The following is a 23,053-nucleotide window of genomic DNA, read 5'->3' as shown; positions in this document are numbered from 1 at the left end:
CTGTAAAATATACATGAGAGTCAGTTGGTACTACATTATTATAATATTGAGGGTTAAAATTAACATTTGTTAAAATATTACACAATTAAGTTTTTAAAATAATAAAGTTACAATTACATAATATTTCTACTTCAATTCGTTTTTTTTTTTTTAAATATAAAAATTTTAATGGTGGCTGTCATAAAAAATTTATGGATTTATTCAAACATAAATTAAACATAAGAACAGTAAAAATTATAATGAATATGTTATATGGTGCATATATTTAGCAAAATACCCCTCTGTACAGTTTATTTTTCTGGCTGACTAATGATTTTATGGTCACCGGATATGTTTGTTTCTGAGGTAAATGTGACGTGACATTGTTTACAAGACTTTATATTGACGTCTTTGCGCGGCTGAAACACTGATTGAGCGATTACATGAGACAGGATACAGAGTGTAAAGTTGTACTCTTTCTTTTAACTTACCTTCGGATGTTTAGTCATGTTTATTTTGTGCTGAAATTAATGTGGAGGAGATGATTAGTTCACATGCGCTACCACGTCTGTTAAACTGAGGCGTCCAGCGATCTGTCACTCCACATTAAACAGCGCCAAAACGGCATTTATTTTTTAAATACTGCAATACAATGGACATAAAATAAACCTGGGACTTTGTTTCATATTAAAAGCACCAAAGCACAATGCTTATTGCGATTTATTGGATGGGAAGTGCCCTTCAATGTTCCATCCATTAACTGAAAACAGGCTAGACTAATCGATTCTTGGGATTTAAGAATCGATATCGTTCCGTAAAAAAGAGAATCGATTAATATCGAGATATCAATATTTTTTACCCAGCCCTAATAATAACCCTGACTATAGTGATGTAATATGAGTATAATGTAATATTGATGCTTTGATATTCAGAGTGACACTCCGTAATTCTCCTGTTCCAGGTGATTGAGAGCTGAACTGTGATATTTCTTGTATTACGGACTCCATAGAAGAATTTAGCCTTTATCCTGAACAACCACATCTGTGATTCAAGTCAGGACGTGATGCTGATTAGTATTTAGCGTTTGCTGATTTTAGGCATGAACAAACTAATTCTGTCAAACAGCCCTGAAGGGCACGGCTGAAACCCAACTCCAATGAAACTGTAATTTAAAATCGGATACTCACAGCTGCTGGCCGTCCTTTTGCGTGTAGAAACTGACCGATTTGATGGTCGCCACAACCACCACCATACACAGCGTGACGGGAACAAACAGCATGATCACATGCTTGGCTCCATACTTGAGAGTCAGCTCCTCGTCCTCATCCTCCTCGCTGTCTGTGAGCACCTGCGGGGGTCGTGCGGTGGGCGGCTGTCCATTCAGCTCCACCTCGTTACGGCTGGGAGTCGTCTCAGTGTGCCGGTTGGCCTCCGTCCCGTCGTTTGACTGCAGAGAGAAACGCACAACAAGAGTCCATGTGTGATTACAAGTTTGGAGTCAGTAAGTTTTTGTAAAGTTTTAAAAGAAATCTCTTCTGCTCACCAAGGCTGCTTCACAAATAGTGTAAAAACTGTGAAAAATTATTACAATCTAAAATAACTGTTTTCTATGTGAATATCTGGTCAAATGTAATTTATTCCTGTGTTGCGCAGCTGAATTTTCAGCATCATTACTCCAGTCTTCAGTGTCACATGAGTAGGGCTGCAAAAAGGTGGAGAATGTCCAGTAAATTTTGGAAACATTCCAGAAATTTTGGAAACTTTCCAGGATTTTTTGGAATATTCCAGGGATTTTTGGAAAGTTCCTGGAAACTTCCCAGCAATTTTCCACCCCTTTGCAACTCTACACATAATCATTCAGAAATCATTCTAATATGATGATTTACTACTCAAGAAACATTTCTGATTATTAGTAAAATAGGGCATTCTAAGTCAATATACTGCAGTATTTCCTCTCAATCAGTAGAAAATATGGTTAACACCCGGTCATGCATGAAAAACAAATACCGCCATGTACCGTGAAACCGGTATAATTTTGATAAATACCGTGATATAAATTTTTGGTCATACCGCCCAGCACTAATTATCAGCGTTGAAAACAGTTGTGCTGCACAATATTTTTGTGGAAAATGTGATGCATTTTATTTTTCAGGATTCTTTGATGAATAGAAAGTTCAAAAGAACAGCATTTATTGGAAATAGAAATCTTTTGTAACATTATAAATGTCTCTAAATAGGCAGACTATGTATCAAATTTTCATATCACGATAATTGCTGGAACTTGAAGTGGAAGAGTAGATGAGGAAGTGTCGGCCTCTACATTTAAATACAATAAAACAATACACAACAAAAATGTGCAAAGCAAATAAATGCTTCAAACTGAATGTCACAGCTATAAAGAACGATAATAAAGATTCAGAACACTTTGAATCAAAATCTAGGGCATGATTTAGTCCAAATTACAATGTAAAAAATGTTTAAGTGTAATCAGATGCTTGAAAATAAAGAGTTTATTAAGTCTTTAAGTGCTATCAACACCATAGTGAATACAAATATCTGAATAGCCTATTGTTTCTAGTTTTCCTGCTAGTAAGTGAAACCTTTCGAAGATTTATGGCCACGAACCTGTGGAAAAGGAAATTAACATCAAGCAAACTAACAACGTTATCTGTAGAAAAATAAAAAACGTGAACAAACAGCAATGTACAAACAAACACAAGTGTCAAAATACTTCACCATCCCATCATCCACGAGACGAGGACATGACAAAAACTGTAGTTAGTAACGTAATCCATTACATTATACATTTTAGGTAATATAATCAGACTACTTTATGATTACTTTTGACCTAACTCGTTTATCACATTGATTTAAATAGGGAAACTGTGTAGTTAATGCTGCTCCATGTGAAAGCACGCACGTGATGGAGATTTACCGCTGATTACAGAACCGGCTTTCTGACAAGATGCGCGTTAAATATCGCATGCGATTTATCGTGCAGCCCTAATATATATTCTATTCGTTGTTATTAACAACATGAAGTGCATTAAACATTATATTACGTCAAAGTTTCCCAAACTGGGGTTTGTGAAGGAACTGAAGGGGGTTTATGAGTTTGATGAAAAGCTAATAAATAAATAAATAATTAAATCATAAAAACGTTAAATTAAAATAAATCATTCTAAAATCAATCAAAATAAAACACCTACTAAAAAAATTAATATTTTATTTGTTTACCTCCAGAACCATGAACATGCAAATGTGATACTTAATTATTAAATATCTATTTTAAAATCTCATGGGTACTTCATTAAATATATTAAGTGAAAAGGTGACAAAAAGGTTTGTGAATTTGTGCATTTTAATGTGTTTGAAAGACAAAAGCCTTCCAAAGACACATTAAAGGCAGGGTATGTAGGGCGTGTTTGTTTTGGTGATTTCAAATATCAACATTGGCTACCAGAAATCACTTACCCTGCCTTTAATACGGTTAAATAACCTACAGAGTTCTTCAGTAGTTGATGCAATGTTGAAACACTTCTTAAAACTGGTCAAAAAATCACTTTACTTACCACACTATTGACAGCATTTTCCACATTATCAGCCATCGATGCTGTGAAGTGACCCAGGGATCATAGAAACAGCAGGAGCTCTGGATCTGACTGGACTGAGATCACAAAACAGCACAAATAATCGCACAATCATGTTTATCTAGTTTATGACTGAGCTGAATGCACATCTCTGACGAGTCAGTTCTGTGAGTTTAAGACTACTTACATTCAGAAAGAAGAACCTTTAGCTTATAATATGAAGGTTTATGATAGATATATATATATATATATATATTAGATATGTGTAAAAAAAAATATATATATAAAAAAACCTTACAAAAAGTACTGTGCTGGTACCAGGGTACAGCGATGGTACCTAGTAAAATTACTGTACTTTGATATATGAAACTACTACTGTTTTCAGATGGTATTTAGATAACACTCCCACTGTGCTTTAAAAAACACCACAGATCACTTTAGTGAATCTCGAACCCGTGGCTTTCTATGGTGTTTGATTTAACCGCACACAGCAGAGGAGTTTCCTCAAATCTGACTGTGCGGAAATACTGTTTCCTTTTCATCTTCAAAACGAGCCAAAATCGAAATATTACCGTTTCGGGCAAAGAACGTTTGGAACTAAACAAAGCAGCGATTAATTCACAACAATGTAGCTTGAGGCTAGTTAGCGCTTGATTATCTACTGTAATTCTAGATAAATTACGCCAATCAGCTCTAAGTTAAAAACTTTAAAACGAAAACGAATCAGCCCCATATTCATACATAACTTTATGTATAATTAGGAAACGGAACTGTACAGATAACATCATTTAAAGACGAATGTCTGACAAACCTGGAGTCTGAATTCACACTGATAAAAGCCCTCAGACACGGCGGGACAGACAGGAAGCGCTGCGAAAGGTCAAAACTGCTTGTTTTTCCACAATAAAAGTCTAATTCAACGGCATAAAATTCATTGTTCCACACAAGTTATTAAACTTGGCAGGAGGGTAACGTTACATAGAAAGCAGGTACACCTTCATCGACAATGACACTGAAACTGAAACAGTTTTGAACTAATTATACTGGATTTCCATAGAAACGCATCAACTGTGGGCGTTCACACTAAGCAAACAAACAAACAAATAAATGCGACAAATTAACATTCAAATATTTATTTATTTACTTACTGGGATTTTCCAAAGTCCCAGCTGAAATCTGGTCCTCTGGTACAAGTGGTACTCATTTGAAATGAAAAGATATAGGAACATACACAAAACAAATGCAAATATTTGTATATACACTGCTGTCCAAAAATTTGGGATCAGTAAGATTTGTAATGTTTTTTTAAAGAAGTCTCTTCTGTTCATCAAGGCTGCATTTAAAAAAAAAATCAAAAATACAGAAAAAACTGTAATATTGTAAAATATTATCACCATTTAAAATAATGGCTTTCTATTTTAATACATTTTAAAATGTAATTGATTGCTCTGATCAAAGCTGAATTTTCAGCATGGTCTTCAGTGTCACATGATCCTTCAGAAATCATTCTTAAAGGGGTGGTTGATCAGCTTTTTTTCCAAAGCTTGATTGTGTTTATGGGGTGCAGTGTAACGTGTTCATGCTTCGTTAAAAAAATAATAATAATAAATAAATAAAAACTTATTTTCACATATTTTACCTTTATTCTGCACCGCTGTTTCCACTCTCGTCAAAACGGTCTGTTGAGTTCCTGGTTCTATGAAGCCACTCCCTCAGAAATACGCAATGGGTTCTGATTAGTTAGCGGGCTCAGTGTGTTTGTGATTCGCTAACCGCCTAGTGCACATTGTCCGGAAACATCACGCCCCCTTACCATTATGGGTAGTTGTGTGTTCCCGGGGGTGGGGTTTATGTAAACATCGGGGTTAGTGATGTCACAAACCCAGGAAGAAGCTCGTTGTAGTCCCTACCAGCCGTTTTTTTTGTAGTCCTTAAACAGCGATTTCTTCAAAAGAAAATATTTCCCTTTGTATTGAACTCTGAGCGTAGTAACTTTGCAGACGTTGTTTATGCTCTAACAGCAACATTACACACTAGCTAAAGTTCAAAAGGTGAAATCATAATCAACCACCCCTTTAAAACACATCCTTGCTGAATAAAAAATTTTCTTTCAAAAAAAAAAAAAAAGACTGGCCCCAAACTTTTGAACGGTAGTGCATATTGTTACAAAACATTTCTCTTTTGAATAAATCATGTTCTTTTTTACTTTTTATTAATCAAAGAATCCTAAAAAAAGTATCACGGGTTCCAAAATTATTAAGCAGCAAAACTGTTCCCAATATTAAAAATAAATCAGCATTTAAGAATGATTTCTGAAGGATCACGTGACACTGAAGACTGGAGTAATGATGCTGAAAATGTAGCGTTGATCACAGGAATACATTACATTTTACAATATATTAAAGGGGTCATATGATGCTTTTACAGATCTTCTTTATGCACCAAGAGCTTGTAACACTCCAAAGAGAAAGGAAAAATTTAAATCGCATCATATGACCCCTTTAAAATAGAAAACCATTATTTTAAATTGCAATAATATTTTACAATATTACTGTTTTTTTTTTGTTTTTTTTTCCGATCAAATAAATGCAGCCTTGATGAGCAGAAGAGACTTCTTAAAAAAAAATAAAAAAAAACATTACAAATCTTACTGATCCCAAACTTTCGAACAGCTGTGTATTTGTCGCTTATTGTTGTAGGAGACTTTTATTTTGAAAACCGCAGGTTTCCTTCATTCGCGTTTCGGCTCCCGCACCTGGAATAACCAGCATGGTAATAATGAGTGGGATGATCGAGGAGCAGAGACTCCCGCACAGACTGAAGTCGAACCAGCCCGTGACTCTCACACATTACGGATGACTGCAACCAGAGTCAAATATGCAAACATAGCATCGTCTGAAAAAGAGCCGTCTGTTGGATTTTACTTGTCAATTATTCACTTTCTATGAATGTTGCAGTACAAGAGCATATCAAACTTCAGCAATAACTGTCGTGATCCACCTTCACAGAAACATGACTTTATGGTTGCCGTGGTAAACATCGTTAATTTAGTTTTACTGCAATAAGTATTTTGGTACGTCCGTGCAAATATCCTTTGGTATTCCTTAATCACTTGAAATAAAATAAATTAAAATAAACAGGAAACGTAAACTTATTTAATTTCAGCTAGCTGTCAAGGCCCTGTTTTAATTTAGTTTAAGTTGAAGTAAAAAGTAAAATAATTTTTTTATAATAAAAATTGAATACTACGTAGACATATTTATCACAAAATTAATATTTTGTAGATTTGTAGATACAAAAAACACAACAAAAATATTAAAATTTAATAGAAAGTGAAAATATAAAAATAAAACCTAATTGAAAATGTTAACAAAAACGTATAGTATTTTAGTGGCTCTAAAATATGAATGGTTCTCAATTTTTAATGGTTCTGCTCTTTTTTTTATTTAGTTAAATACTGATATGTATGAAAATGACCCTGAACTGCAGAAGATCCGTGAAGAAAGGGGTTATTCATATATGGATATCATAACTATTCACCCAGATAAACTTCCTGATTATGAGAACAAAGTAGGTTATGCATATCAACATGATTTATTTTGTATGAAATAAAACTCATTGTCAGTATAGATCACACTTAATTTGGTAATGAAATGACAAACTCCTGCTTTCCAGGTGAACATGTTCTATGAGGAACATCTTCATCTTGACGATGAGATCCGTTATATACTGGACGGGTCGTCAAAGATGACCGCTGGATCCGAATAGCTGTATCTAAAGGGGATCTTATCACACTACCAGCGGGCATTTACCACAGATTCACCGTTGATGAAACCGTACGTCCCTCAGAATTGACTAAAACACTTCCATCCAATCATTTAGCAGCTGCTACCCAAAACAACATTTAGCTTTTTCTTCAGAACTACACTAAAGCCATGCGTCTGTTCGTCGGTGAGCCGGTCTGGAAGGCCTATAACCGTCCAGCTCATGACTTTGACATCCGTAAGGCCTATGTGAACTCCCTGAGGTGCTGCGGAGGCACTGGATTGCTCCGAATCAAACTAACAAACACTCCTGACAGGGGTTACAGTCATGAGCACTAGAGCTAATAAATCATTACTAATGGCAAACACATGAGCATTTTGATAGTTATGACGATGAATTGTAGTCCTGGAGGGCCGTGTGGAAGGTGGTTGTTTAATGGGCTCAAGTTTTGTAGCATTAATTCATTACTTTCTAGTAAAAGAGCTAGAGAACCACTTGTTGGTATAATTTGCATTATATATTTGTACTAATTATAATATAGTAATACTGCAATACAAAAACACAGAACAAAGTGTCATATTAATGAAGACGATGTTAGAAAAAGTAAGTAAACCGTCTGATTATATGACAACATGCTTTTCTGTATGATCACTTACAGTTTAGCACATTAGTGTTTGTTTTACTATTCATACCACAACAGTAAATAAGTGTCTTTATATAGAAATATTACGCTATAGATTAGCTTAAAATTGACTGACTCCTCTTTTGACGATCTAAAAGCATTTCGCAGATTTCTTTGTTCATTGATTATATAAAACTACATTTTCTCTGCATCATAGTTGTGCAAATTAATTTTCAGTTTTTCATGTGTACCATGTTTTGTGAAGTTTTGGACATTTTGTGCAAACCAGACAAACAGCCTAGGATGGGTTTGAAAAAGTAGGTTTAAAAAAAAAAAATGATACAGAAAAAAGATAAAGCACATATGAAAATGTGATTTGGGGGCACTGAATGATTTAGAGAAAAGATTATTTTTATCCTAGCGTTTACAATTCCCAAGTTGTTAGCAATTTTTTTAAAAATTAGATTAGATGGTGATTCTCACCAAATTTAGTACACAGATTCATACATTATGCTAAATTTTATAGTGATCAGTTACTCAAAATGCATGTTATTAGCTAGGGCTGCACGATTATGACAAAAATCATAATTGTCGATTATTCCCTTGAAATTGTAATTGCGATTATTAATTACGATTATCACAATTTACATTGAATGATGTTTATACCATTGTTTAATGCAACTGCATGCCGTATTTTAATATGAAAATAAACGAGCTGAAAACACTCTAACTGAAAAACCTAAGCTTTTCTATAATGTTATACTAAAATTAAAATAATGGGAAAAACCCTTAAGATAACGTAGAAAGAAAAAAACGCATCTTAAGCACACAGAATAACATAAGTGGACTTTGAACGATTAATTGCCGCTTTTTGAACGATTACGTAATTGTGGCATCCATAATTGTAATTGCGATTAGAAATTCGATTAATTGTGCAGCCCTATTATTAGCTGCAGGCGGCCATTTTTGTTGTTTTGTACAATTGATTTTTAATGGGTTGGTGAGCACTTGTACTGAAGAAGAAATACATTCAGTTTAATTTGCCTTGATCAAACTGTTGGGGAGTTATGACAGGTTTTTATTTGTAGCGCCCCCTATGGGCAGATTTGGATGCAAATTGGTGCGCTTCCTCAGAATGTTTTATGGTCTGTGTGTATCAAGTTTCGCTAAGTTTGGACACTGCATTGAGCAGATATAGGTCGATGAGTCAAAATGGGCAACGCCAGTCTGTTTTATTGGATTATATCATCACACAACTTTTTTTGTCAGCTTTTACTCATGATAGTCTTGGTATACTTTGCCAAGTTTCATGCAAATCCAACTTGCCTCAACACACCTGCCTTCAAGTTTCTAGTATGCCTAGTAAGAGCTTGATTAGCTGGTTCAGGTGTGTTTAATTGGGGTTGGAGCTAAACTCTTCAGGACACTGTCCCTCCTGGACCGAGTTTGGGCACCCCTGCTCTAGAAGGAGTTCAAAAAAGTAGGTTTTTCAAAAAATTAAAAATGGCGGGAAAATGCAATTTTGAAATAAAATCATTGGCAAAACAGTACAAAAACAACATGGTTGCCCTCAATATATGCTGCATTACTAAAGCACACCTCAACATCAGAACCGATTTTCACACATTTATTAACAAGATTTCCTTTTCTCATGTTCAGAAATACACAGTACAGTTATAATTAGCTTAGATCCTTTGAAAACAATCATTTAATGCATTTAAAAGCATTTCTCGATTCTTGAAACACGGATAACCGTAACCCTTTTTTTTCCTGTGCGGAGCAAATATCATTGAGTTATCAAGTTAACTTTGGTCCTGTCTGTACATGGTAAGAACAACATACTTGAACTTGTAGAAGCTCCAAATGCTGAACATTATTTTCAACCACAGCTCCGTTCATTCAATCCTGCCGCCTGACTCGCAATCATTCGGTAACGTCCTGCGTGTTGGATTGTGGTGTCTCATACTAGCTTGAGGCACTGGACGTTGAAGCTGTCTCCCTCTCTACAGGCGGTGGCCTCCAGCAGAGCCTGTTTCTTCTGCGTGCTGCGTGAGGACTCCAGCTCGTACATGGTGGTGAGGTTGAAAAGCACGCTCTCGTGCAGGTAGAGCGCTGGGTCCTTGTGCACCAGGCTCTCCAGCTGGCCCAGGGACTCCTTCAGCCTTCCCAAATACAGCAGACACACGGCTGCATTGTTGTTTGCCTGAAGAACAGAGTTGGTATTGTTAGTGCTGGCAGTATCCAGTATTCATCCGCTGCTGTTTCTCTGGAGGTGCATCACTCCGTCATGCGTGTTCAACTTACCACTGGGTTCTTGGGATCAAGTTTCAGGACGCTGGAGAAACACGTGTGTGCGTCTGCATAGTTATTCTGACTCAGATAAACAAAAGCCCTGTGGACAACATCACATTCAGCTTCAAGAGAATCACAGAAGCACATACACTTCAGATCAACAGTTTGAAATAAATACGATTTTTTTATGTTTTTGAAAGAAGTCTCTTATGCTCGCTAAGGCTGCATTTATTTGATCACAAATTCAGTAAGGAATTTTTATGTTTTTTTAATATAGAAACATTGATTATCATCAATATTGAAAACAGTTGTGCTGCTTCATATTTTTAATATTAATAAACTGATACACTACCACTCAAAAGTTTGGGTTAAGTAAAAAAATAAAAAAATAAAAAAGCACTTTTTTATGCTAATTTATTAATATAAACATTTAAAATTAATAATTTTCAATATTTATATTCAAAGAAATACTGTTCATTGAACTAACTTTCATCAAAGAATCCTGAAAAAATAATCACGGTTTCCACAAAAATATTAAGTAGCAAACACTAATGTTTTTAACATTAATAAGAACCATTGTTATATATTGTATGTAATTAAACATAAATAATAACTGATATTAGAATAATTTCTGAAGGATCATGTGACACTGAAGACTGGAGTAATGATGCTGAAAAGTCAGCTTTTCATCACAGGAATAAATTACATTTTACATAGAAAACTGCTTTTTTTCTATTTTTATAATAGAATATTTAAAGGAACACTCCACTATTTTTGAAAATGATATTACGCAGCGCCTGAAAATAGGCTAACTTCCGCCAACATAACCAACGTGACCACCTGCTTGCACAGGGAGTGTGCTGGGGACTATTTTCAGGCGCTGCATAATATCATTGCGCCTGCTGCACCCATGGTACGGCAGCAATGTTCCTTGATTATTACGCCGGAATGAGAGTATAGTTCCTAGCCATATCGGCCTAGAAAATCACAACTTATCATTTTCCGTCGGTCTTAGTACACGATGTAACTACAGAAGAGTCAAGTTTTAAATAGGAAAAATATCGAAACTCTTTGGTCATTTTTGAGCGAGATGCTAACGGTCTAATCAGATTCAATGATCTATGCTAAGCTACAGCTAAAAGTGCTAGCGCCAGACCCGGAGATCGGCTGAATGGATTAGAAAACGGTAAAACTCAACTGTTTAACTCTAGGGGAGTTGGAAAATGAGCCTATTTTCAATTCCTTTAAAATATTAAAAACAAATATTTAAAAAATCATGATTACTCCCAACTGTGTGAACAAGAAGAGATTTCATTAAATGACTGGTGCTGCTGTAATAGAGCAGGAATCAGCGTTCACCTGTTCATCAGGACTGAGGTGTCTTCATTAGGTGTTTTTCCCTTTGATTGACAGCCTTTCTCCACATCCTGGAAATACTTCTCAGCAGTTCTGATGTCTCCAATCTAATAATATGAACAAACAGAACGTTAATTATAGTCTGTGTGGAGATAAAACATGAAGAGCAAAGTGGACTCTCTGATCCTCTTCAAACACAAGTATCACTGCAGTGCAAAGACAGCATTCACTCATCCAGCAGACATGATCACTTTGTGCAATAATCACTTGCTTTTCTCTTACAGGTAAACATTGCATATTTCAACAAAAAATGGGTACAACATGAAGGTTTACAGCATTTGCAAGGTTCTTTCATTCTTTTTGCTGACCTTTGATGTGCCCTTGATGAACATAATTATTAATTTCTTAAAATGACTGACCGCAAATGTTTGGACATTAGTGTACATAGAGCAGACGCCACAATTCTAAAGTTCTAAAGTTCACAATTCGAAACTTTTGCTGTTGATGCCATCTGATCCAGTGACTCCTGGTGTCTCTGCTCTCACCTGTAGGAAAATACGGCCGATTCCACTCAGCAGCTGCACTCTTTGCTCCGGTTCATACTCGATGATGGAGTGAAATGTCTCCACTGCCAGCACATAGTCCTTCACGTGAAAGAGAAAATAATCCCAATAAAATTAGCTTTTTTTTCTTATTGTTCCAACTTCCAAAACTATTCTGTTGAAATATTCTTAAGAACCTTTGTGCTCCAAAAGAACAAAAACACCATGACAGTACCATAAAAATGCCTATATGACTTAGGAACCTCCACAGTCTAGTGATTGAGGAGGAGGTAAAATATTCCAAGTTTCCTGAAGTCATATGATAGTTTTATGTGAGCGACGGACCAAATGCATCATGTCAGTTTAAATATTGTGGGATGAATGAGATTTGACAGCCGCGGTCAGGGCCGTTTCTAGGCATAGGCGAGGATTTCGCCTAGGGCGTCAAATTGGCTAGAAACGGCCCTGGCCGCAGTGGAAAGGAAAGCTCATTCAAAGCATCAAATGACTTCAGAAGACTTGAATATAGTTGGTGTATGAAATAATGTTAAGATTTTTTCATGCATTTTTATCCTTAATCTTGACAGATGTGGTCACTGAAAAGACTGTGAGAGGATTCTTCACAAATTGTCTATTTGTGTTACAAAATATGGGTTCTGAACAAAAATAAAGACGGAATTTGTTAATACTTTATTTTACAGTGTCCTTGTTATACGTTACCTGTACTTACTATAGTAATAACAGTAAATTATGCAATTATAATAATTAAATTATTGTATGCAGCTAACTTTAAAAAAGACCCTAATCCTATAGTAAGTACATATTGTTATTTAATATTACTCAAAAGAATAATTTAAATTTTTCATACATCATGCAACATGCAGTGAAATGCTTTACATGTTTATTTTATAGAAAATATATCATAGTAGAAGTGATATATATTAACATAAATCAGAAATAGAATTGACAACAATTTAAGAATTTAAGTTTAAATTTAAATTATTGAATTTAACTGCACTGTACCTTAAACCCCCCCCAGCATGACATTTATACAATATAAATTCAAAAAAAGATGCACTACAACAACGATTCATGTTTGTGAGTTTCTTTGTTGTGTGTGTGTCACTACAGTCTTTGGCCAGCAGATGGCACTTGTTTAACATGATAACTTGCAAAAAAAACAGGCATATTTTTTTAGCCACTGACAGTCTAAATCTAAGGGTATACTATAAAGGTCTAGTATGTCTGCATACACACTGTTTTACCAGTAGAACAATAATCAGAAAAGCTATTTTATCAGAAGGCACCTGCTTGAAGGAAAGCCTGTGATCATCATAGTAGAAGTGATATATATTAACATAAATCAGAAATAGAATTGACAACAATTTAAGAATTTAAGTTTAAATTTAAATTATTGAATTTAACTGCACTGTACCTTAAACCCCCCCCAGCATGACATTTATACAATATAAATTCAAAAAAAGATGCACTACAACAACGATTCATGTTTGTGAGTTTCTTTGTTGTGTGTGTGTCACTACAGTCTTTGGCCAGCAGATGGCACTTGTTTAACATGATAACTTGCAAAAAAAACAGGCATATTTTTTTAGCCACTGACAGTCTAAATCTAAGGGTATACTATAAAGGTCTAGTATGTCTGCATACACACTGTTTTACCAGTAGAACAATAATCAGAAAAGCTATTTTATCAGAAGGCACCTGCTTGAAGGAAAGCCTGTGATCTCTAACCCTAGAGTATGTTCATGTGCACAGATATGATTCAGGTCACATATGAATGTGCGAGCGAGTATATGTTTGCTAGCTCTTCCACTCACGTACCTTCATCATTAGCAGACAGTTGGCCATGGAGTACATCACCCTGCTCAGACGTGACCTCCACAGCTGGACGGAGGCTGAAACAGAGCAGAGAGAGAGAGACAGACTGAGCGAATGGAATTGGAAATTGCAGTCTTTCCCTCCTTTTCCTGGCTCTGGGCCATCAATTTTGTGTCTGCTGGTGAGAATTATAGTGCAGGAGGAAAAGACACAATGACAATCGCATTTATTTTCCCCCTCTGGCTCACTGTAGACCCCCATCAGCGAGCCGATCTGATCTCATATGTGTGTGTGAGCATGAACAGACTTTAGCGTATGTCTCAGTACTGATGCTGTGTGACTTCCTCCACTCGCCTGCTGCACAAACAATGATAATTGTGAGACTATTCCTGAAGAACATACTGATTAAAGGGGTCACAAACTGCCTTTTTTCAATTTTATACTGTTCTCTGAGATCCACTTATAATGTTAAAGGGGTCATATGATGCTGCTAAAAAGAACATTATTTTGTGTATTTGGTGTAATGAAATGTGTTTATGCAGTTTAAGGTTCAAAAAACACATTATTTTCCACATACTGTACATTATTGTTTCTCCTCTATGCCCCGCCTTTCTGAAACGCATCGATTTTTACAAAGCTCATCGGTCTGAAAAGCGAGGTGTGCTCTTATTGGCCAGCTATCCAGTGCGTTGTGATTGGCCAAATACCTCAAGTGTGTGACGGAAATGTTACACCACTTACCATACTGTGATGGAGCGACGAGACAAAGCCAATAAAACCCATTATAAACGAGGCATTTGTTGCATCCAGTGGGGACATAATTACGGATTATAATGACTTATACTGTCTTTTTACGCGTTGCATCGCACCGCGTAAGCTGTCCAAAACCATGTCGGAGAAATGACAAACAACAAGTGCTACTCTACACTGCCCAAAAAACTCGCGTTTGAATCATCAGTGGCAAATCCTTTAAATGAAAACGTACTTACAGTCTGTGAGTAGAGAAAGGAAAAATTTAAATCACATCATATGACCCCTTTAACACGACTTTTGTATCAAAAAACATAACCTAGAAGTAACAAGCTATTTTTTGTCCTGTTTTTGAGCCCCCTCGTCGGAACGCCCCGTTCGGATGGGTGTGGTGAATTCTGGTGAGAGCAACAATTGCCTCAGAATCTAAGACTGAACACTACTGATCGAGCAGCGTCTCGTTCCCGCTCTCAGAAGCAATAGCCCTCGTCGTATGAGCTCTGATGTTGAAATCCCCCCTGAGTGGGCGGGGGCTCCTCTTTTGTCCGTGATGCCTTTTCCCGGGTCTCATCCACTGATTGCGGCAAACATCGGGCTCAGGTAGAGGAGCCACAGAGGACACGGTGAGGGAAGCGGGCTGCAGAAGAGGAGCGTGATCTCGACGACGGATGGAGTACGCGCCGGGGCATTAGGTGACTCATCGCCTTCACGCACCTCCGCCCCGTCCGCGTGGGAGAACACTGACTGTGTGGAAGAGTGGACACGCGCCGACTGGGGTGCAGATCACGACTTCACCACTTGCTCGTGGACATCCGGGAAGAATGGATCCCTCCTCCTCGAGGCAGCTTGGTGGCGGCTTACTCCTGGCAGGTTCCTCTGGAGCATCCCAGTTGAGCTTAACGGCTTTCACAAGGACCCTGGCGAGCTCCTCCTGGAGGTCTGGGGGGCCCTCAGTGTCGGGGCTGGAAAAAGGGGCATCGAGGAAGCAAGGGCCCACCAGCGGCTCCCTGACAGCAGTGGACCTTGTCCCCGTATGGCCATGAGCGATGCTCCTCCGAATCTTCAAAAGGCATGCCGGTAAGTCTGCGCAGTGCACGCAGCCAGACTCCGAGAACGCAGCCTCAGCGTGGGCCAAGCCCAGGCAGGCGATGCAGTGCTTGTGTGGGTCCAGCGGGTCGATGGGGCCAGCGCAAATTCGACAGAAGGTAGCCATCGGATGCAGTGAAGAAGTTGTCGTATGTTCTGATTCCGAGGCAATTGGCGCTCTTACCACATTATATACTGCCCGAAGGCTTGTCAGTATTTGCATTTGATTTACATAATTAGCGACAATTGGCCAGTTTATTGTACTGGCATCATCCTATAAGGTTCAGGATTTTCAGAGAAGGGGAGGAGTTCCCACAGCGAATGCTTTACAATGTTAAGTGAATGCTCGAAAGGGAACTAGTCATTTTAGGACCTTTCATTATGATACTAAAAAGAATTAAGTCATTTTAGCAGCTCGGCTTCAATATAAGCGGTTTCTAACAAAGGAGAAAGTTTTGATTTCTGAAACTTGCAGCATGTTTTTATTAGAGATGCACCGATTGCAATTTTCTTGGCCGATTCAGATTTTTTGTTAGTGTGGTCTGCCGATACCGATTTTTGCAGATTCCGATTTTCTTTCTAAGAACTATAATTGACAGCATATACAAAAAATTTTTTTTTACTTTTCTTCAACGCAAAGTTTTATTTTCATAAAAAAACACAAGTAAAAAGTCAGTAATAAAATAAGAACAAATAAAAAAATTGCAAACAACAGCACAAATAAACGCAATAAAATAAAGAGAGCTATGAAAGTATGTAAGTTTTTATTCAGTTAAGAAATACTACAGAAATTAAAGTAATCAAATGTAAAATAACACATCCAGTGTTATTTTACATTTGATTACTTGGAATGACTAAAATAATGCGCAATACAAGCACTATTTAACCGGAGCGAATGAGACGTGTGTGAGAGAGAAGGGGTCGTCGGAGAGAAGAGAGCGAGAATGCGCGGCTGATGTTATTGCCTGTGCTGCTGGTAACAAAACGGATCGGCTTGGAATCGGAAAGAAGTGAGACTGACCGGCCGATCACCGATTCGGGCCGATCATGAGGAAAATCAGCCGATTCCGATCCCTGGCCGATCGATCGGTGCATCTCTAGTTTTTATAGCATAATGACCTCTTATATGTCAAAAGATCAAGGAAATTTTGATTTCTCAATTCATGACCCCTTTAAAAGTAGGACTGTTAATCAGTTAACCCCGTCAAAATCTATTTTTACAGGAATAGAACAGTTTACTGAAAATGGACAAAATATTTTTTTTAAATCTGGTTTTTGGTTGAGTTTCATACTTGATACATCAGGCTTTTATGGTTCATATAGTATGATATACTGAGAATATGGAGCTCATACTTGAAGTGGATAAAACAGCTCAGTTTTATTCAGAGACGCAAACTGAGCAAAAATATGCAATTTTTGTGTAGATGCTGATATTTACATGGACAAAAAAAAAAGATGAAATTCTAATAGTACTGTAAATCAATGAGATCTTTATAACAGTATAGCAGATACTTAACATAAAATGATATAAATATCAGATTTGAGACTCACAGATTTTTCTAAAAAATGATGTCTGGAGAATCAAGTAAAGTGAAGCTGCTTTAGTCCAGTAAGTGTTCATCTGGAAATATAACTAACAATATCAAAGTCATTCTTATGTTTACTGTATAAAAAAACAGTAAAGATTTTAAAGCAAAAAGACACATGAAGCATGAGCTGAAGGGGGACGTTTGTACAATTATAATAAAAAACCTTTTACTTGATAAAAAAAAAAAAGTATGAACTATCAATCAGATGACAAAAGGGATGTAGTAGATTGTGTGCAACAAGTTTAACAGCAAAGTTTGATCATGTTGATCATTAATACAGTAGGTCTTATAGGGTTAAAAATGTAAAAATGTCCGTCAAATTAATTGCAATTAATCACATATATCAATACACATCTGAGATATTTGAGGTATTAATTAGAATTTCAGGGTAAAAATTTGAATACATTTTTTTTTTTGTGGCCACATTGTTTTTTGGGCTTTTGCATTTTTATCAGCACACTAAATGGAGGACAGAAAATGATATTGATTATCCTGAAAATGATATTGACTTGAACCTGAAGCATCCATGGCTCAGACAAAATTTGCACCTTCATCGTGCATTATAGGATGTATGTGTTCTATCTGAACCCATCCTGCTCTGATTAACCTCTCTTCCTCATTTTGCCAGGGACAGGAGCAATGAACAGCCACACAAAAACAGCAGTCTGGCACCGGCCCGCCGGTCTGTCAGCACCTGGCAGCTCTGCTACAGACATGTGCCCATGAAGGAGGGAGTCCGTCCCGCTGAAAGCACATCAGACACACAGGCGGCGGGCCGGCGGGGGGGCTGCTGAAATCACAGCTATGCTGAAGCATGCATTTATCTCTGTCTTCACCAAAACAACATGTGAGGAAGTCAATCAAGCATGCAAGACTTACAGACGCGTCAGCGATCTACTCTGATGGATCACTCAAGATGGGCTCTTATGCTGCCATCTCAAGCCAGACAAATCTTAAAGGCGATGGTAAATGGTTTCCACAAAAGTGTTAAGCAAAAATTGTTTTTAACATTCATAATAATAAAGAGTAAATGTTACGTAAGCAGCAAATCAGCATATTAGAATGATTTCTGAAGGATCATGTGACACTGAAACGTCTCTTTGTAAACAACAACAGATTTATAAACGATTCATGTTGCATTCTCAAATGCAAATTAAAGCAAAGTGAATCGAAACTGAAATAACAGTACTGTTACAGCAGACATGTAGCGCGTCAGACTATAGCCTATATCGATTTTTCTTTTATGCCAAAAATCATTAGGATATTAAGTAAAGATCATGTTCCATGAAGATATTGTGTAAATTTCTTACCGTAAATATATCAAAACTTAATTTTTGATTAGTAATATGCATTGCTAAGAACTTCATTCATTAATTTGGACAACTTTAAAGATGATTTTCTCAATATTTTGAGTTATTTGCACCCTCAGATTCCAGATTTTCAAATAGTTGTATCTCAGCCAAATATTGTCCTATCCATATATATATATATATATATATATAAACATACATCAATGGAAAGCTTATTTATTCAGCTTTCAGATGATGTACGCATAAATCTCAATTTCAAAAAATTGACCCTTATGACTGGTTTTGTGGTCCAGGGTCACACATTTGTCCTAATAGGAAGTTAGGGCATTGTCTCCCTTTAAGAACATTTTAATATTTAAAAAAATATTTTAAGTGCAAGATGATCAATATCGACTTTACAGTCTTTTCTCAACACATAATGTACAGTATGTGGAAAATAATGTGTTTTTTTAACTTTAAACCGCATAAACACATTTCATTACACCAAATACACAAAATAATGTTCTTTTTAGCAGCATCATATGACCCCTTTAAGAGATGTAGAGTCCGTATGTGAATATCTCTTAAAAGTCTGTGCTGTAATATAACATGGGCATCATAACTTATATGAAATCTCATAAATAACTAATTGGAAGGGTGATGACATGAGGGTGAGTGATGTTGACAGATTTTTGTATTCTGTTCGACTCAACAGCGCTATGTGTTTGACCTGCACTAGCTGCAGAGGACAGATCTGAGCAGTCTGTACCGAGTCTGTTGTCCTGCGTGAGGTTCATCATACTCCCGTCCTCAGCTAAACCCTCCTGCAGGTTACTCAAGATCTGTGAAAGGACAGGAACAGAAGTTTTACAACACTAATTACAGCGAGGCTAATTAAATTTGTGAGCAGGTGCGGGCGCTGAGGTGTAAAGTGCGGGCTAACCTTCTGACAGACGCTCTTTATTCTGTGGAGACGGTCCAGAGTTTCCTGAGGCTTCTGCAGGTACTGTGGGAGCTCGGCATGCAGAACACGCATGGAGAACGGCACCATCGAGCCTAGAACATGCAAAACAGAACCATATATTAACACGAATGCACGCTCTTTCTCTTATGCAGAAAGTAAGTGCACCATTTTTCTATTCTCGCTTCTGTTTTTCTGTCAAGAAGCACATTAAAGAAACCGACTCCATGCTGGTGAAACGAGGGGTTGTGGCTTTGATCATGCGCTTCTTTGATATCAGGATGAATCCTGAGTCAAGCGCTGCATCACCGTCTGAAGATTTCACCTGAACGACTGAGATATACATATATAGTATGACATATGTTGGGTAGTGGGCTGATGTTATGATTGCATTTGATAATTGCAACTAATTGAATTCACCAGGTTTGTTGCATCCTTTGAAAGACATTTACAGTAGCATTCAAAATTTTCGGGTCAGTAAGATTTGTCAGTGTTTCTGAAAGAAGTCTCTTCTGCTCTCCAAGGCTACATTACAGTAAAAACAGTAATATTGTGAAATATTATTACAATTTCAAATGACTTTTCTATTTTTCCCCACATTTATTCAGGTGGTTTTGCTTTCTGACAGACCAAACATAAAACAAAGAACTACTAAGGTTAGGGTTAATATAATAAGTTGACATGTACTTCCAAAGCTACTTACAGTCAGTAGAATGAATAAAGTGTTTGCTATTTGACTGCTATTTGAAATGTAGTTGTAAAGTTATTTATAGTTAGTAGAATCTCTGAAGTAGACTATCAAAATAAAGTTAAAGGGTTAGTTCTGTCATTAATTACTCACCCTCATGTCGTTCCAAACCCGTAAGACCTCCGTTCATCTTCGGAACACAAATTAAGATATTGTTGATGAAATCCGAGAGCTCTCTGACCCTGCATAGATAGCAATGCAACTGAAATGTTACCAGACCCAAAAATGTAGTAATGACATCGGTAAAATAATCCATGTGACATCAGTGGCTCAACTTCAATTTTGCGAAGCTACGAGAATACTTTTTGTGTGCAAAGAAAACAAAAATAACGACTTTATTCAACAATTTTTCTCCCCCAAGTTACCGTCTTCCACCATTTTGGAGAGTACCATGACGCATGCGCGCGCTTTCCCTGTTGTCACATGGACTATTTTACCGATATCCTTACTACGTTTCTGGGTCTGGGAACATTTCAGTTGCGTTGCGGTCTATGGAGGGTCAGAAAGCTCTCGGATTTCATCAAAAATGTCTTAATTTGTGTTCCGAAGATGAACGAAGGTCTTACGGGTTTGGAACGACATGAGTAATTAATGACAGAATTTTCATTTTGGGGTGAACTACCCCTTTAAGAGGTTAAGAGACAAATGCATACAAGGACAACAGGTAATGCTGTAACAAAATCCAAAATTTGTAAATGTATAAACTAAATTAATAGCATTTTTACTACAATTATATCTCATAATAATAATAATAATAATAATAATAATAGATACAAAACAACAACAAATCGTATTATCCTGAGTGTTGTCAGCCATCTAATAGTACATTAGGCGCAGTATTCATTACATAATCAGTGATTACAGATCATCATTAGTTACTAATAAATTCAGCAGTAATAGATAACTGTTTTCTATGTGAATCTATGTTAAAATGTAATTTATTCCTATGATGCGCAGCTGAATTTTCAGCATCATTACACAGTCTTCAGTGTCACATGATCTTCAGAAATCATTCTAATATGCTGATTTGCTGCTCAAGAAACATTTCTGATTATTATCAATGTTGAAAACAGCTGTGCTGCACAATATTTTTGTGTAAACCGTGATACGTTTTATTTTTCAGGATTCACAGATGAATAGAAAGTTCAAAAGAACAGCATTTATTTGAAATAGAAATCAACATTATAAATGTCTTTACTGTCACCTTTGATCGATTTAATGCATCCTTTCTGAATAAAACTACTAATTTCTTTTAGAAAAAAAACTCTTCCTGAAGCTATTTCCCAACATCTTAACATCATCTTGCACATGAAATGTAGTTAAATAGCTCCAGAACTTCTACCTCGTCTTCCAGGGTAAACCGTCGGATAGTATTCATAGTAGAGATTTGGATGATCCAGATTCCCGAAGGGTTCAAACTCCAGCTCTGCGTTCTGGAAAAGGCTGAGCTTCACCAGAAGAGCAAGACGCACAAACCAGAGCTGTAGAGAGAAGAGAGCGGCCTGCTTCAACAAAACAGATCAACATTTACTTCCTTCTGTAACTGTAGTATTGCGATGCTTTCTGGTCTGGGAGTATTACAGCGTAACTCTTCTCTGCAGCAGTACGTGTGGAGGCATGTGAGGCCAGCACATCAAAGCGAGCGCGTGCTTTGATTCGTCCGTCTCCAGAGCCGCCGGGCCCTCAGCGTGTTACTGTGGACTGAGTGGGTGTCAGACCGATAGCTAAAACACTGACAGTGCTACGCTGCTTCAGGCATGGACGTTTTTACAATGTTCTTTTTGTTTTCTACTGATGAAATCAGGCATTATGAAAACTAACAAGTATTAACTCCATATATTACTGAACATACACTCTGTTAAGTACTACATACAGAATACCATTAAACATCATCTTGCTGGTTTAACACGTATATATAACAAAGCCAATGACAATAGACAAGTATATGTCATGAACAAATAATTTGAAGAGATCTGCCAGCAGAAACGGCCACGATCAGTGATGGGTAGATTACTTACAAAATGTAGTCTGTTACTGATTACAAATTAAATGCCGAAAATTCGTAATCTATTAGTTTAACACATTTTAGGAAACGTGTTCTGAATTAAATTTAAACAATTAAACATTTTGCATTAAACATTACACTAGCCCCTTTCAAGTAATAATTTAAATGTGTTTGTCAGGAGTGTATGCAATGTTGAGAAAACAATCATAAAAAAAACAATGTTTTTTTAGATTTGATATGTTAGCAAATTAACTTTTGCATAATTAATTTAAATTATTCCCTCCCATAAGTTTTGCATCAGAAAGGGAAACTCCTACAAATGTATATGTAATAAAATCAGCCGCAAAAATAACTTCATAGCTAATGTTTCACTGTACATGTCTTTAGTAAATCCTGACACAAGCTAAATCTAGCCTCAGTGTCCTGGTGCTTCTGCTCACCTGCAGGGAGTCAGTGGTGTGGTTGGTGGGCTGGCCGCTCTTGCCGTAGCCCTGGCCGTGAACCGTCAGCAGTCTGCCTGTCAGGTCCACAGCTGCCCTCCAGTTCTTAGTGCTCTGTTAGAGGAGATGAAGCCATTAAACACACAGCTGCTCGCACAGGAGGAGGCGTGAGAGAGACTCGGCACCTGTAATGACGACAAGGT

At 37.0% G+C, this 23,053-nt stretch overlaps 2 protein-coding genes and 1 pseudogene across 2 annotated transcripts in view; 1 reads left to right on the top strand and 2 right to left on the bottom strand.

Annotated features, from left to right (window-relative positions):
* The window catches only part of LOC107723284 (presenilin-1-like), a 20,904-nt gene extending 16,400 nt beyond the window's left edge, over positions 1-4,504 (bottom strand). The window contains exons 1-3 of the mRNA XM_016531851.1: positions 4,381-4,504; positions 3,552-3,646; positions 1,167-1,426 (exon numbers count right to left, since the gene is read on the bottom strand). Of these exons, the coding sequence (XP_016387337.1) occupies positions 1,167-1,426; positions 3,552-3,587 (296 nt within the window). The 5' untranslated portion in view covers positions 3,588-3,646; positions 4,381-4,504. The remainder of the gene's footprint in view (positions 1-1,166; positions 1,427-3,551; positions 3,647-4,380) is intronic.
* Positions 4,505-6,932: 2,428 nt separating this feature from the next.
* Positions 6,933-7,672, top strand: LOC107723258 (1,2-dihydroxy-3-keto-5-methylthiopentene dioxygenase-like; annotated as a pseudogene).
* A 1,794-nt stretch (positions 7,673-9,466) lies between these two features.
* LOC107723257 (trafficking protein particle complex subunit 12-like) overlaps positions 9,467-23,053 on the bottom strand; it is a gene marked incomplete at its 5' end in the record, with an annotated part of 31,173 nt that continues 17,586 nt past the window's right edge. The window contains 8 exons of the mRNA XM_016531825.1: positions 9,467-10,159; positions 10,261-10,348; positions 11,608-11,711; positions 12,150-12,248; positions 13,986-14,059; positions 19,466-19,538; positions 19,640-19,752; positions 21,748-21,886. Coding sequence (XP_016387311.1) covers positions 9,917-10,159; positions 10,261-10,348; positions 11,608-11,711; positions 12,150-12,248; positions 13,986-14,059; positions 19,466-19,538; positions 19,640-19,752; positions 21,748-21,886 — 933 coding nt within the window. The remainder of the gene's footprint in view (positions 10,160-10,260; positions 10,349-11,607; positions 11,712-12,149; positions 12,249-13,985; positions 14,060-19,465; positions 19,539-19,639; positions 19,753-21,747; positions 21,887-23,053) is intronic.

This window comes from Sinocyclocheilus rhinocerous, unplaced genomic scaffold (genome assembly GCF_001515625.1).
Source record: "Sinocyclocheilus rhinocerous isolate Xijiao unplaced genomic scaffold, SAMN03320098_v1.1 scaffold364, whole genome shotgun sequence".
In the NCBI taxonomy this organism is placed as follows: Eukaryota; Metazoa; Chordata; class Actinopteri; order Cypriniformes; family Cyprinidae; genus Sinocyclocheilus; species Sinocyclocheilus rhinocerous.
Note: the sequence above shows the minus strand (reverse complement) of the source record. Positions and strands in the feature narration are given on the sequence as shown.